The 13,565-nt window shown below is 37.9% G+C and overlaps 1 protein-coding gene across 1 annotated transcript in view; it reads left to right on the forward strand.

Moving 5' to 3' along the window:
- The first annotated feature begins 602 nt into the window (after positions 1-602).
- Positions 603-13,565, forward strand: part of LOC132113722 (protein diaphanous homolog 2-like) — a 447,692-nt gene continuing 434,729 nt past the window's right edge. Inside the window, exon 1 of the mRNA XM_059521662.1 lies at positions 603-919. Within this exon, the coding sequence (XP_059377645.1) occupies positions 833-919 (87 nt within the window). The 5' untranslated portion in view covers positions 603-832. The remainder of the gene's footprint in view (positions 920-13,565) is intronic.

Here is a 13,565-nt window from a genome sequence, read left to right on the forward strand (position 1 = left end):
AGGTAAGCCTCGGATGAGATTTTGTGACTTTTCTACATTTATACTTGACTATCTGTCTGTTTAATATGAATTCGCTATGTCCATGTAAGCATACTTAGCGTTTAGAACCCATGTCTTTATTGTACACTTTTACTTTAAGCCTCACAGCGCTGGAATAACAGTTTCCTGTGTGAAAGTAACCGCCTGGACAACAGCGGTCATTTCTCCTTTGAACAAAATCAGTTAGGCTATGTGTTCATTTGAAATATCATGCCATTTCGTATACAACTCTCAGACCTCATTTGGCTTTTACAAGTATCTGAAACATCTTCATATTTTACTAGACTTGCTATTTAATTGAGTGTGAAATTCCGAATTTATTAAACGTATTGTTAAACTGACTACTAAATGGCAAAAGTGTTTCCTCAGATGATTGTTATAATGTTACACTGATGTATTAAGATAGACAAAAGTTCACAAGCTCTTAACTCACAGTGTATATGGCTGTATATCTTTTATTGTAGTTATTCAATCTGCTTTCATATAGTTTACATGACAAAACACTTCCGAAATGTAATTTATAACATGTTTGTTATTTCCCCCTTAGACTCTGAGTGGCTGTTTTGGACTGACTTTCACCACACTTTATTTTATTTTGGACTGCTTCATACACAGATGTTATATCATATTCCGCTGGATACTTACATGGAATAGTTCTGGATCCAACTCACATTTTTGTTTGTTTCTTTATGGATGGCATGGCTTTTGAAGGAACGTGATTTTTCATAAGTGTTTACAAACTCGTGGGAAATTCTAAACAAAGTTACTGTTCAAGAGAAGTTTAATTCCGAAGATGGATCAGCAGGCTGCTGGAGGGGAGGACCCAAATAAACCCTCCAAAAAGAAATCCAGTGAGGATGAGAGCAAAAACAAAAAACTGGTATGTATTATATTTCCAGGATTCATTTTGTTGGTGTTATTTCTTAGTTATGTAAAATTAAGTGTGAGATTTTTCAGCAACATAAGTGTCGCATGTGTTTGTAGAAGAAAATAATACATTTAAAACAAGCTGACACCAACTTCAGCAAAAACAAAGAAACGACAAATGCCTATAACAACTCATTGTAGATGTCGGTGTCAGCTTGTAATTGTTAAAGTCATTGTTTACACACATTCATGAGGGACACAAAAGGCTCCCTTTTTGTGCAGTGACCATGACAAACAAATTTCCACACACTGCTTGGCTTTTCTACCTCTAGAGTCCATTCAAATAAGTTTAGCAGTGAAGAATCTGACCACTTTTGTTATATCGATCAACAAAGTTTCTCTCAAACTTGGAGCTTGTTTTCACTGCAAAAGGTTTAAGAGCTCAGTCAGCACTCTCTGATGGAGCTGTTGAACCCATCGGTGTATTACTTTACAGGACCTTGAACCTCGTGATAATGTGCTGCTGTCAAAACACTGAGTTTCAGTAGGGTCTGGAGCCATGTTTGTGATAGTGCTGAACCTTACGGATGGTTACACTTATCTCGAAGGCTTAGAACTAGTGAAACTAGAACTGTTTGTTTCAGTTCTTGCTGACTGCCTTTTTGAAAGTTTTCTAACGTTGTAGAAAGTTTGCTGACTTGATGACCTCGGGGCAAATAAAGGCCCATGTGATACATGATGAAGTTTTTTGTCTGTTGTGTATTGTTAGTGTCCAGCCTCAAGCTTATCAGCAGCGTCATGTGATTTTTAAGAAATAAAATGTTTAACTGAAGGTGTCAATACTAGTAACGGAACAGTATGTTGGTAAGTGCATGTTAGGCATTTGTCAACTGTTTGATATAGAGCCAAGTATTTTAGTATTACTGTACTTTGTCATACCTGTGTCTTGCACAGCCTTCTCATATCTCATGCCACCTTTAGTGACCTAGGATTAGTTTGCTTTTCAAAATATGTAATGCTGGATATAGGACAGTCTATTTCAAGGTGCCTCTTCATGCATGTATTAATTACTTGACAAGACTGCTCACTTCCCAAAAGTTGTGGCCTTGCCTGCTGACTTAACAAAGCTGTCTGAAGATCATTTAGTCAGCTTGTTAGGTCTTGGGCAGAGCATATTTTTACAGCAGTGTACCAGATCAAGCGAGGTGAATGAGTGTCTGTGTAATCTGCATAGTCATAGTAACTTTTCTAAACAGCTTGTCTCCAGTTAAATGTCCTATACCAGCTTCATAATGACAGCGCTCTTTTGGGAGCTGCAGGAATCCATCCTTTTATGAGCTCCATTTGCTTTGTGGAATGTAAACCTTCGGAAGCCAGATGGAGACTTTCTGATTACCGTAGTTGAAGCTGTAGTTGAACAGTGCCCTAGAAGTAGTCTGGTAGGGATACTACAACTAACTTTTTGTGACCCAGAAGCTGAGGAATATGGGTATGTTCTAATACTTTATGATTAGTTGGTGTTTAGATCCGGCTAGGAAGTCTCCATGAGTGGAGCAGAGTGGAGCAGTTGAAAACACCCAGATTTTTGTCTACTAATGAATGAAAGTGAAATACAGCCAAGTATGATGACCCATACTCAGAATTTGTGCTCTGCATTTAAACAGCAACTCATTTTTTATTTAAGAACCATGTTTTTCAGGAAAACCTGTATACCTGGATTTATGTATTTTAATATTCACCAATATTCAGTGAATTTTAACTAATTAATTAATTTATTTGAAATAAAAGTCTCTTACATTCAGTAAGGCTGCATTTGCTAAAAAAACAGTAATAACACTAATATTATGAAATTCATTTTTTAATATCTATTTTCTCTTTTACTATTTATTAAATATTATTTATTTATGTGATGATAAATCTTCATATTATTATTCTAATATGATGATTTGGTTGATCAAACAATATTTTACTGTCACTTTTGATCAATTTTAATGCATACTTAGTGAAAAAAAGTATTAATTTCTTTCCAAAAAAGAATCGTAGTTCAAACTTTTGAACAGTAGTGTAAGTGTTTGTAGTTATATTGAGGTCTATGATGAGCCCCATAAAATAATGAGTGGAAATCACTGAGAAATTGCTATTTGTGAGTTGAAATATACATTTAAAAATACATTTACAAATACATAATCATAATCATTTAAAAATATATTGTCTCAGTTGGCTGCAAACAAGCAGCTTTGTCAAAGCAGAAGTACCAGAAATATTGAGGGCCCCTTGTCAAAAAGGAAAAAAAACATTAGCGGATGTTCAGGCTTCCACACACTCACCCCACGTACTCAGACCTTAACACTGATGTCACTCTCTATTATACTAGTGATCTCGCTGTTGCCCACCCTGTGGCTGATTTAGTGCCAGGCATGTTCTCTGTTGCCTAACATTTCTGCATACAAGTCCAAAACATTTGCTGTTGCACAATGGCTTTCGGCAAAATTGAGGAAGTCATCGACCACAAGGGTGGTCAAGTTTAAAATGATCCAGGCTTTTTAGCTTTTTCTGAGCAACAAATAAGCCTCCAGAATCTATTATGGTAAAATGGTAAATGGACTGCATTTATATAGCGCTTTCAACAGACCACATGGCCATCCAAAGCGCTTTACAAGTTGCCTCACATTCACCCATTCACACACTGACTGCGGTGTCAGCCATTCAAGGCGCCATCCAGCTCGTCGGGAGCAGCTGGGGTTAGGTGTCTTGCTCAAGGACACCTCGACACTTGGTCAGGTGGAGCCAGGGATTGAACCACCAACCATTGGAAAGTAGAGTATTTGTAAGAGAAAATGGAGTTCACATCTATGACAGCTTAAAGTAGGCTGGCACTTAAATGACAGGAGGAAAGGATAATACTTAAAGGTCCCGTTCTTCGTGATCCCATGTTTTAAACTTTAGTTAGTGTGTAATGTTGTTGTTAGAGTATAAATAATATCTGTAAAATTCTAAAGCTCAAAGTTCAATGCCAAGCGAGATATTTTATTTAACAGAATTCGCCTACAACGAACGACCAGTTTGGACTACATCCCTCTAGTTCCTGCAGTAATGACGTCACTAAAACAGTTTTTTGACTAACCTCCGCCTGTTTGTGTTTGTCGCCATGTTGTCAAAACGCTGTTATTTTCACCTTTGTTTGGGCTTCCCAGGGACACTGTACTTAGAGATCAATGGTTACAATTTATGTTTAACTCGCTTCCCGAAAATTATAATCCACATGTAAAACTATGTGCAGCACATTTTGCTGAGGACAGCTTGCTCATTCAGTTTAATGCCGGATTCGCACAAAGATTATTCTTGAAAGATGGAGCAGTTCCCTCTTTGTCTGGAGAAGGCGTTGTTTATGGACTACAACCGATAAGTGTATTTTATTATTTAAGTTGGTGCGTTTAACAGTTTCTGTAACTTAATTACACAAAGGGCAACGCTGTTTAGCTTTATTAACTAGATGGTAGGGCTGTGCAAAAAAATCGAATGCGATTTTCATGCGCATCTCGTCAGAAAAAAACGCTCCTGTGATTATAAGTACATCTCCAGCACGTGCATTCTTTTACTGTCTATGGTTCAGATCAGAATTGCCAGGTTTTCAAAACAAATCATACCAACTTGCTTCTCAAAACTAGCCCAATCGCGTTTCCAGGAGGGCAGTGTGCACTAAGCTGCTGTCGAATCACAACACAGGAACCGCTGGCACAATCAGAACTCGTTATGTTTTTCTGAAGGAGGGACTTCATAGAACAAGGAAGACATCAGCCCGTTTTTATGACAGTGAAAACAGCGGTATACAGATAGGTGAATTGTGTGAAAAATACTGTTTTTTTTACACGCGAAATATGAACACATGTTATATTGCACACTGTAAACACAATCAAAGCTTCAAAAAAGCACGAAAAACTTTAATGTAACAAAGTTTTTAATGATTGGTAAGAGGAGATTCAGAGTGAAATAACCATCTCTCTCTCTCTCTCTCTCTCTCTCTCTCTCTCTTTATGCTGTATTTTTTTAAAAACAAAACAAGTTGTGGCTTGTTAAATTAGAATGATACACTCTAGATATTTAAGCAGTGAACTAAAGTCACACTTACAGTAACTTGTATCCACAAAGAACCAGAAGTCATTCATTGTCAGTGGGAGTTGGCAATTTGAGTGACCGCTTTTGTTTGTAACAGAATGTAGGTGTGCCTATCAAGTCAATAATGCTGGGACAAGTAATTTTGCTGTTTTGTGATTTTTTTTTTTTCCTGATATAATAAATGGTGTATGGAAAATCATGTTAGAAAATGTCAGAAGTACAAGCGAGTATGTGTATACTCAATATACTGTCAGTTGGGTGCACACAGGATAGTTCACTGGACATGCACAAGCGAGCAATTTAAAATTTGTTATTTCAAATTATGCCGTGCTATATTGTTCACTTTGTCCTATTAATTCTATCTTCATTGTGTACTGTATGTAAAATTGGAATTTTCCTGGTCTTTATTGGAGAAAATATGATTCCCAGTAAACTAGGGCTGGGCGATGTGGCCAAAAAAAAAAGGTTTGATGAAATTTTTAGGTCAACTTGAAAATGTAACTACAACATGATTAAATTAACTTTTTCTTTATTAACCCTCTAGTTAACACAATTTTGTCAACATGATGTAAATGTAAAAAAAAATTCACTTTCACGTTAAATATTTTTGCAAAAAAGATGCATGATCTTGTACAAACTTGTCTTATAATAGGGGTGCGATATATATCAGCCGATGATTAATGCGCATCTAGTCAGTACAGCCGGTTCTCTAATCAGCGGTAAATTCCATCAGGTGCGTGATTTCACATAGAGCAGCTGCTACTGCACAGAGCCGTTGTTAACTAACAAGCTGCACAAATCCAAGCTGATAATGAAAGTGGATTTGCGCAGCAAATGCATTTTTCTGAATGTTCATGTATTTTTAAAGCATGGTTTTAAATCGGCCATTGGCAGCTTTACTCTCTAAAGGCGCTTTTCCACTACACAGTACCAGCTTGACTCGACTCGCCTTTGTTTGGCTTTCCACTGTGTAAAAGTTGTACCTGTACCTGCTTCCAGGTACTTTTTTTCGTACCACCTCCGGCGAAGTTCTGAGCGAGCTGAGGTGATACTAAAATTTGACGTGAAAACACAGCAGACTGCTGATTGGTCAGAGAGAATCATCACTATTCACTGCGTCATCATTGCACGCGCAAGACGGAGTAAACTCTCCTGTTTTTTTTTCAGCAGTGTTTCGTTTTTGCTGCACTCAGCCTCTCCTGAAACAAAGTTTGTCTTCTTGCTGTGAGAAACAGCCACATCCCGAGGATCAAAAACAGCATATAATATATTTCCTCCATTGTCCTGTGTGTGTGGGTAGCGGGTGTGTGTCGCGTGGAGATTACGTCACGGCAGTTTCCTGCTGCGTCGCTATGACGACCAGGTACTATTGTGGAGGTGATATCTGCAATGGAAAATGGAGCGAAAAGCGAGCCAAGCCGAGACGAGGCGAGTCGAGTCGAGCTGGTACTGGTAATGGAAAAGCGCCATAAGATATCGGAAGCAGCCATCAAAAAAATTATCAATCAACCACTAATTAAGAATGCTGTCTCCCTGTCAAAATAGAGTGACTTTATTTATTTTTTATACATACCATCAGTACATTTAAATTTTAAAAAGCCATGGTCAGTTATGTATAAGGGAATGCCTACTAGCAACCAACAGATCTGGCCACCTCATTATGAACTGGCTTAACCGTGGGGCTGCACTCAATTTATGGACAACTTTTGTGTTTCCAATATATTCCAGTATTGAATATGTATGTTTGATAGATTGAGGGCCATCACTGGTCTTATGATAAATCTGTCCTGAGATGGATTAGAGGAAGGTTAGAACCCCTGGAGCTGTATCACAGAATGTTAGATTTCTGAAATGCACTGGGGCTAATCTTTACTGTCAGCCCTGGATCAGACCCACAGAGAGAGAAACGAGGCAAGAGAAGGGACTAAGAATGCAGCATTTGTTTACAACTTTCAGATTGTGAATGGTATCATGTATGCTCTGTTTGATACAAAGCTTGGTACAAATAAAGACAAACACAGTTTGGGCACTTCAAGTTCTGCAGTTTTTTTCCTACTCAATCTCGACACTATAAAGTTTGTTATTCTGTTAGTTGGTTCTTTTTATGCACCCAAATTGCAGTGTGGAATAATGTGACATTTTCACATTTCTAAATTCACATTTTCTAAAAAGGCATTCCTGAGCAAAGACTGAATGGAAGTTTATTAAATTCCATTGCAAATGAATGAAACTCTTAAAATAGAATATACGCCTGGCTGCTGTTATGTAAGATATCATAACGGAGCACAGATTAGTGCAGATGATCACAGCAGCATTTCCTCATGCAGTCACGCTGTAAGTGACTAAAGTGAAGAACACTGTGTTTGTTGTGAAAGCCAGTGACCCTGAAAAGTGGTACCTGTTTTAATAAAGGAAGCACATTAGGGGTGTGCCGGTACTAGAATCGGTACCGAACGGTTCCTGGGCAAATTCCAAATGGAAGAGATCATCCCTATCCCCTTAGAGTGGGGCCTTTGGAGTGAATAGGGCATGTGTTGCCATTAAGTAGTCGTTAGGAATGCACTTTGCAAAAGGAGCGACATAATTTACTCATTATCTTCAGCTGGGATGTTCCCGTGACAGCGCAGCATGTGTCCGTCAGCAGATGTCGCTGTTTTACTGTTATAAATGTTTTTTTTAGTTTTTTTTATTGTTGTTACCATAACCGTTGCAAATAAACATACATTTTATATTTTAATAAGTTTTTAAAATATGCATCCTATATAATATATAAAAACGAATATATATAAAACTTTTTAAAACATTAAATGTATATTGTTTTTATGTCGATGTCCATCAGTGAATCTGCTGTCACGGGAACATCCCAGCTGAAGATAATGAGGAAATTATATTGCTCCTTTTGCAAAGTGCATTCCTAAAGACTACTTAATGGCACGCACATGCCCTACTCACTCCAAAGTCCTAGGGCCCTAAACATAGTATTGGGGTTGTTTTTGTTCAGACCAATGTGAAAATCAACCCATGTTTTTACCCTGCAAACTGGTGGATCAAAAAGAAGATAATGCAGATAAACGGATCAGAAATACTTCTTATACGTTTTAAGAATTTGTCATACCATATCTTTGAAATCTTAGAAATCCCAAAACTTTACTTCTGGTTTTAAATTATAATTCCAAAAATTCCAGTGTGATATCACACTTTTGGACCCCAAGATAAATTTTGGCATCTAAAAGTTGGCATCTGTAGCTGGCCATTTTAGACCAAAAGAGGGGGTGTTGGGTAGGGCTTTGCGTTTAGTCGAAATCTAATTGCGATTTGAGAAGTTACAGTTTGCTAATCGCAAAGCCTGCGATGTGGACACGATACTACTCTGTTCCAGAGCATACGCATGACTGCCAGCCTTGAGTGGGAGCCTTACTAATCAATAGAGTGAGCGCACCTCCATTCTCCCCAATCAGCACTGCTCTAGCCAACTGTGTAAATGCCCAACATTAAAAACAAAAAGAAACAGAAAGCGGGAAAGAGAGTGTGTGAGATTAGGCGTCTACAGGGTCAGATCGATAGTTAGGCAAATAAATAAAGGCCTCCTGTGTCGAATCTCAAAATATCTATATTCAAAATGTAATCATCACTTTAATCTAGCTTAGTGTTGCACGGTGCACCGATACTTCAAAAGTATCGTGATTCTCGGAAATTAAAAACGTCACGATTCCTAAATGTATTAGTATCGATACTTCAAAGAATGACTGCGTTCCAGATTTGTAAGAGACGTATTTCATGTTGGTGTGTGCAACGCATGCTTCCAGTGCCTCCCTATGGACGTCTGTGTTTTTTCTCCTCACGCAAGCAGCAAAAAAAACATAACAGCGAGATGGCTGCATTAGTGGCTTTACTAAACTGATTTGGCTTTACTAAAATGTGTGCATAATCACATTAAATGGTTTAAATAAGGTTTTCTTGCATAATTAACATTTTAATTGTTTGGTCAGACAGTTCATATATGATATTCACATTAATCAGAGATTAAACGTGGAGTTATGTTCTGTATGCTAAATATGAAAGCAAGCATATCTGCACAGCACCTATAACTGCGCTTTGTATCTGCTGATTGCTGATCGAGATTTACATGCTTGGCTCACTGACCCTGTATACTCATTCATTTCGTTCATAAACGAGATGTATCAGTTCATTCAACTCGTTCACGAATGGGAATCAATCTCGTTCAGTGAAGGGCATATGGGTTCATTACATTCAACAAATCACATGCTCTGTCACATCTTGAGTAACTCTTTGACAGGATGAAACAGTTCACAGAGCTGTTCAATAGATGCGCATGCGCTGCTAATAGCGCCGAGCTCACGCGCTGCTGTGGAGGGAGGAACTTCAGTGAACGAGAAATATGAGTCAGTGGATTACCTGAACGAAAACGATTCGTTCACCTAAAAGATTCATGCTCGAATGAACCATCATTAGTGCAATTTCATATCACCTATATTAAATATTTGGAATATATATTTTCATATTTTATTAGGTTCCTTGATAAGGTTACAATACGAAGGTCTAAGTAGCAACGGATCTTCCGTGATGTCCCCGATGCACGGGTCGGGGTGGGTAAAGAAATTTTGCTTTATTTGCGGGCTGGGGCAGGCCAAATAATTTCATAAAAGCGGGACCCGCGGGTTGGAAAAAAACCCGACCCGCGCATCACTAGGCTGCAAGTGATACTGTGGCCACCGGTCCACGACTGCTAGAAAAAGATGACGCTCATTAAAGCTCGCTTGCTGAGTTTTCTCCTCTGAAAGAAAAGGATGCACAACTGACAGAATAAGTTACAATATCTGAGATATTGCTGCTAAATTTTATTTGCTTTTTTTTTTTTTACTTGAATGCCATTGCTTAAATTTATATTATTTATCTTTTGACATTTAATATTCTGAGTTCAGAAACATTGTTTAATATAATCCCTGTTCATATTTTTATTCAAAGTTCAGAATCAAGATAAATTTATTTCTCTAATGTTTTCTCTAATTTCTCTAATGAGATAATGCTGCTAAATTTATTTTTCTTTACCTTGAATGTCATTGCTCTAATTTATTTTTTATATTTTGATATTTCATATTTTGTTCAAATGTTTAATATATCTGCTGTTCATATGTTAATTTATTAGTGTGTTATATGATTAGAATGTTGTCCCGGTATTAAAATAAAGCACAGCAATGATATTTGAGAGTGTATTTTCCCTTTTCAGGAAAAGTATCGAAAAAGTATCGAAATCGCAATTCTTGACTAGGTATCAGTATCGAAACAATAATTTTGGTATCGTGACAGCACTAATCTAGCTTGGGCCAACAGTTGTAAACCGAAGCAGTTCCAGGAGCATTACGTATGAGGTCAGAATTGGTCATGCGCTGGTGAGTCTCGTGAAAACCCACGTTTGTTAACAGGAGCAAAGGAAGCTAAGTTTCCTTGCTTTAGCAAAGGAAAACCAGTCTCATCTTGTCTTATATTTAAATAATCTGACATTCTTCTTTACAAATCCTTGTTTTGTAGTACTTCTAATTCATGACTATTGTTTGTTTTGATCTCTCCCCTCCTTTTCCTTGTGCGTCACTTCTGAGCAGCACATGCACAAATTCATATTTGGGTGAACTAACCCTTTAATACTAAAGAAAAACTTATGTAATATGAGATTACTTGGGCTTCAAAATGACAGACACCAAACAAAAAGGTAACCTTAATTTGCGAGAGCTTTGTCACAAAACATTTCAAGAGCTCCCTTATCAGTTCTTTTTTCAGTACTGGAGCATAAAAGATATATTCTTAGATGTTTTTATTATTACATGAGCGTTATTTTTATTTCCCCAACAGATTTTAACTTGTAAGACGTTTATAATGCATGTCCGCTATTCCCAATTCAGAAGACCACATACACAGCCTGTGTCTCTTATTAGAATATTTCTAATACTCTCTCCTCTCAGCCGCTGTTCACGAAGAAGCCGTTTGTCACTCAATGCTCGGTTATACTAGCGTATGGCTCCACACCACAAGTCTTCATGAGCACATCTGGCAATATGGATGAAGCTTGATGCATTTGCTCAACCAGTGTCAACCCGCACCTGGCTCCACGTTTAAAACAAGTGTAAATTCAGTCTAACTGCTTTGCTAGTTTCACTTGGATGAAATGAAACATTCAGCAAATTTTCCACTTGTTCTTAAAATCCCAAATACTTAAAACATGAATAAATCAGCCTATGTAACCTATGTAATACTTTTATAATTGACTAAAATAATACAGTTCTTTATTTACTCAAAATAAACTAATCTTTCCTGTGATATTCAGTAATTAAGTAAATTCTGTAAAAGAAGTAATACCAATATAATATTCCCTGCTGAAAACAAACAAACAATAGAGCCCCTCCCAAAGCACAATAGAAAATATTGGATTTAGGGGTTATAATGGGAATTATATTGGCTTTAATCTAAACTATAATGGTGCCTAATGGTGTTTAATGTAAACTGTTTGATGGAGTCTATGTAATCTGACAGATGAGAAACAATAGAACAACAGTAATTCCTATTGGAATAATGCCCAAAAAACACACTACAAAAAGGAATTTTGTAATTGTTTTAATGGAAACCTTAATCGTTTCTGTGATGGTTTCTATTGTCTTTTTTTTTAGCAGGGTAATGATACCTATACTGTGCTGCACACTATTAACAATGTTCAAGCTGAAGGTTGACTTTGCAAAACAAAAATTGCAAATCAAATCTCAATCACAATATCTGTAAAAAAAAAAAAAGTTTTATATATTTTCCCCAAATTGCACAGCCCTAGTGTTGGGGATCTCAGAGAAACTAACAGGAAGTAGAACACATGTTAAGTGTCTCTGGACTCGCAGGAAGCGAGGAAGGGAAGTGCTTTAGTTACACTGGGGGAAGCACAGCCTGATCATTCTGACATCACCCTGTCAAACAGATGATTCTGGCAACACTTCAGCACTCACTTCATAATGCTCACATTGTCATATAACATGAGGCAGCCACATCAGTTGAATTGGAGCTCAGAATACTTCATGTTGTCAATTTTAAGGGGGTTCTCTGTCTTGAATCAATCACATGAGATGGCTGTCCAAAGAAAGCTGCTCACACTACCACATCGCTGCATATTTCAGAGAAACATTAACATTGGCTCAGCTCTCATGCATGAAATAACCAACACACCAAATATTTTTTTCTTGTTAAGCTCTTGGAATGGGTTATTTCATGAGGGCCCCTCCAGTATTTTGAAGTCATCAGTCATTCCTGGGTTGTGCTGCACAAATTAGGCATTTCCCATGGATTATTTTTTTTTTCAGATGCTAGCATGTTCACTTCATTCTAGTGCTACAACGACGCGTCAACGTCATAGATTACGTCGACTACAAAAATACGTCGACGTGCGTGAAATGCGTCAACGCGTCACACTGTTTAAATCTCGGCACTCTCCTGTGTTACGGTTTAACTGGTTACCATGTTATCTGGTGACCAACTTCCTGATTCAGGTCTCTGCTGCAGATGTGATGGAACAACCGCAGCAGATTCGGCGATTCTAAAAGCACAAACTGATGTGATATTATTAAGTGTCTAGTAAACGCAGACTTGCTCATTGCATGATTCTGATATTCTTGTAAAGTTTACAAGTTATTGGTATGATCACCCTTAGCGGCTGAAGAAGGATAAAATAAAAAATAAAGTAAGTCTGTGTTGGCGCGGGTTTCGAACATGCATTAGGGGTGTTCACATATCGCGCCTAAAAACACATGGAAAACGCTAGTCGCACCTCTTTCTTCTTCTTTCCAAAGCGCTCGGGCAGTTGTGCCCCTGGGGCATCTGCCGTTGCTAAGCAATCATGACGTGCTCTCTCCATGAAGACGCGAAAATTCCATCAAAGGATAAATGGATTTGCAGCACTAAAAATTGCTTGCAGTAGCTCTGCTACTAAATTTATTTCAAAATGGCAATCCATATACAGCTATGATCAGCTGTTCCCTCATCTTAGCTGAGCTTTCAACGTTGTTACGGGAAAGGATGAAGCTGATTAATTAGTTCTTGTCACATGACCTGCGGTGCGCTTGCGGCATTCTGAAAAGTTCAGATGTTTTTAACTCGATGCGGTGCGGACGCGCCTGTTTTCGCGTGTGCGTCGCTTCCATTATGAGCGCGCATTCCCGCGCGCTTACATTGGAAATAACGAACTTGTGAATATGTGAACAGCCCCTTAAAAGACAGCGCGCCGCGAGACAACAGTCACAAACCACCGAGCTACCCTGAATCAGCTCCAGATCTCTGGAAACAATGCTAAACCATAGCAGAACCCTGACTACATTTTATGGTTTGTGATGCTAAACAACATTTCATGACGTCTCAGACAACTGTAAATTTGTGGCTACTGTGGTTTAATTATAAACGCTATCGTAAACTCATATTTACCATAGTAAAATAATTTTCTTTGCCTCTTTATTTTTGTATACTGTAAAATCTTCAACCACATTGTTTGAAAATGA

Source organism: Carassius carassius, chromosome 33, assembly GCF_963082965.1.
Source record: "Carassius carassius chromosome 33, fCarCar2.1, whole genome shotgun sequence".
In the NCBI taxonomy this organism is placed as follows: domain Eukaryota; kingdom Metazoa; phylum Chordata; class Actinopteri; order Cypriniformes; family Cyprinidae; genus Carassius; species Carassius carassius.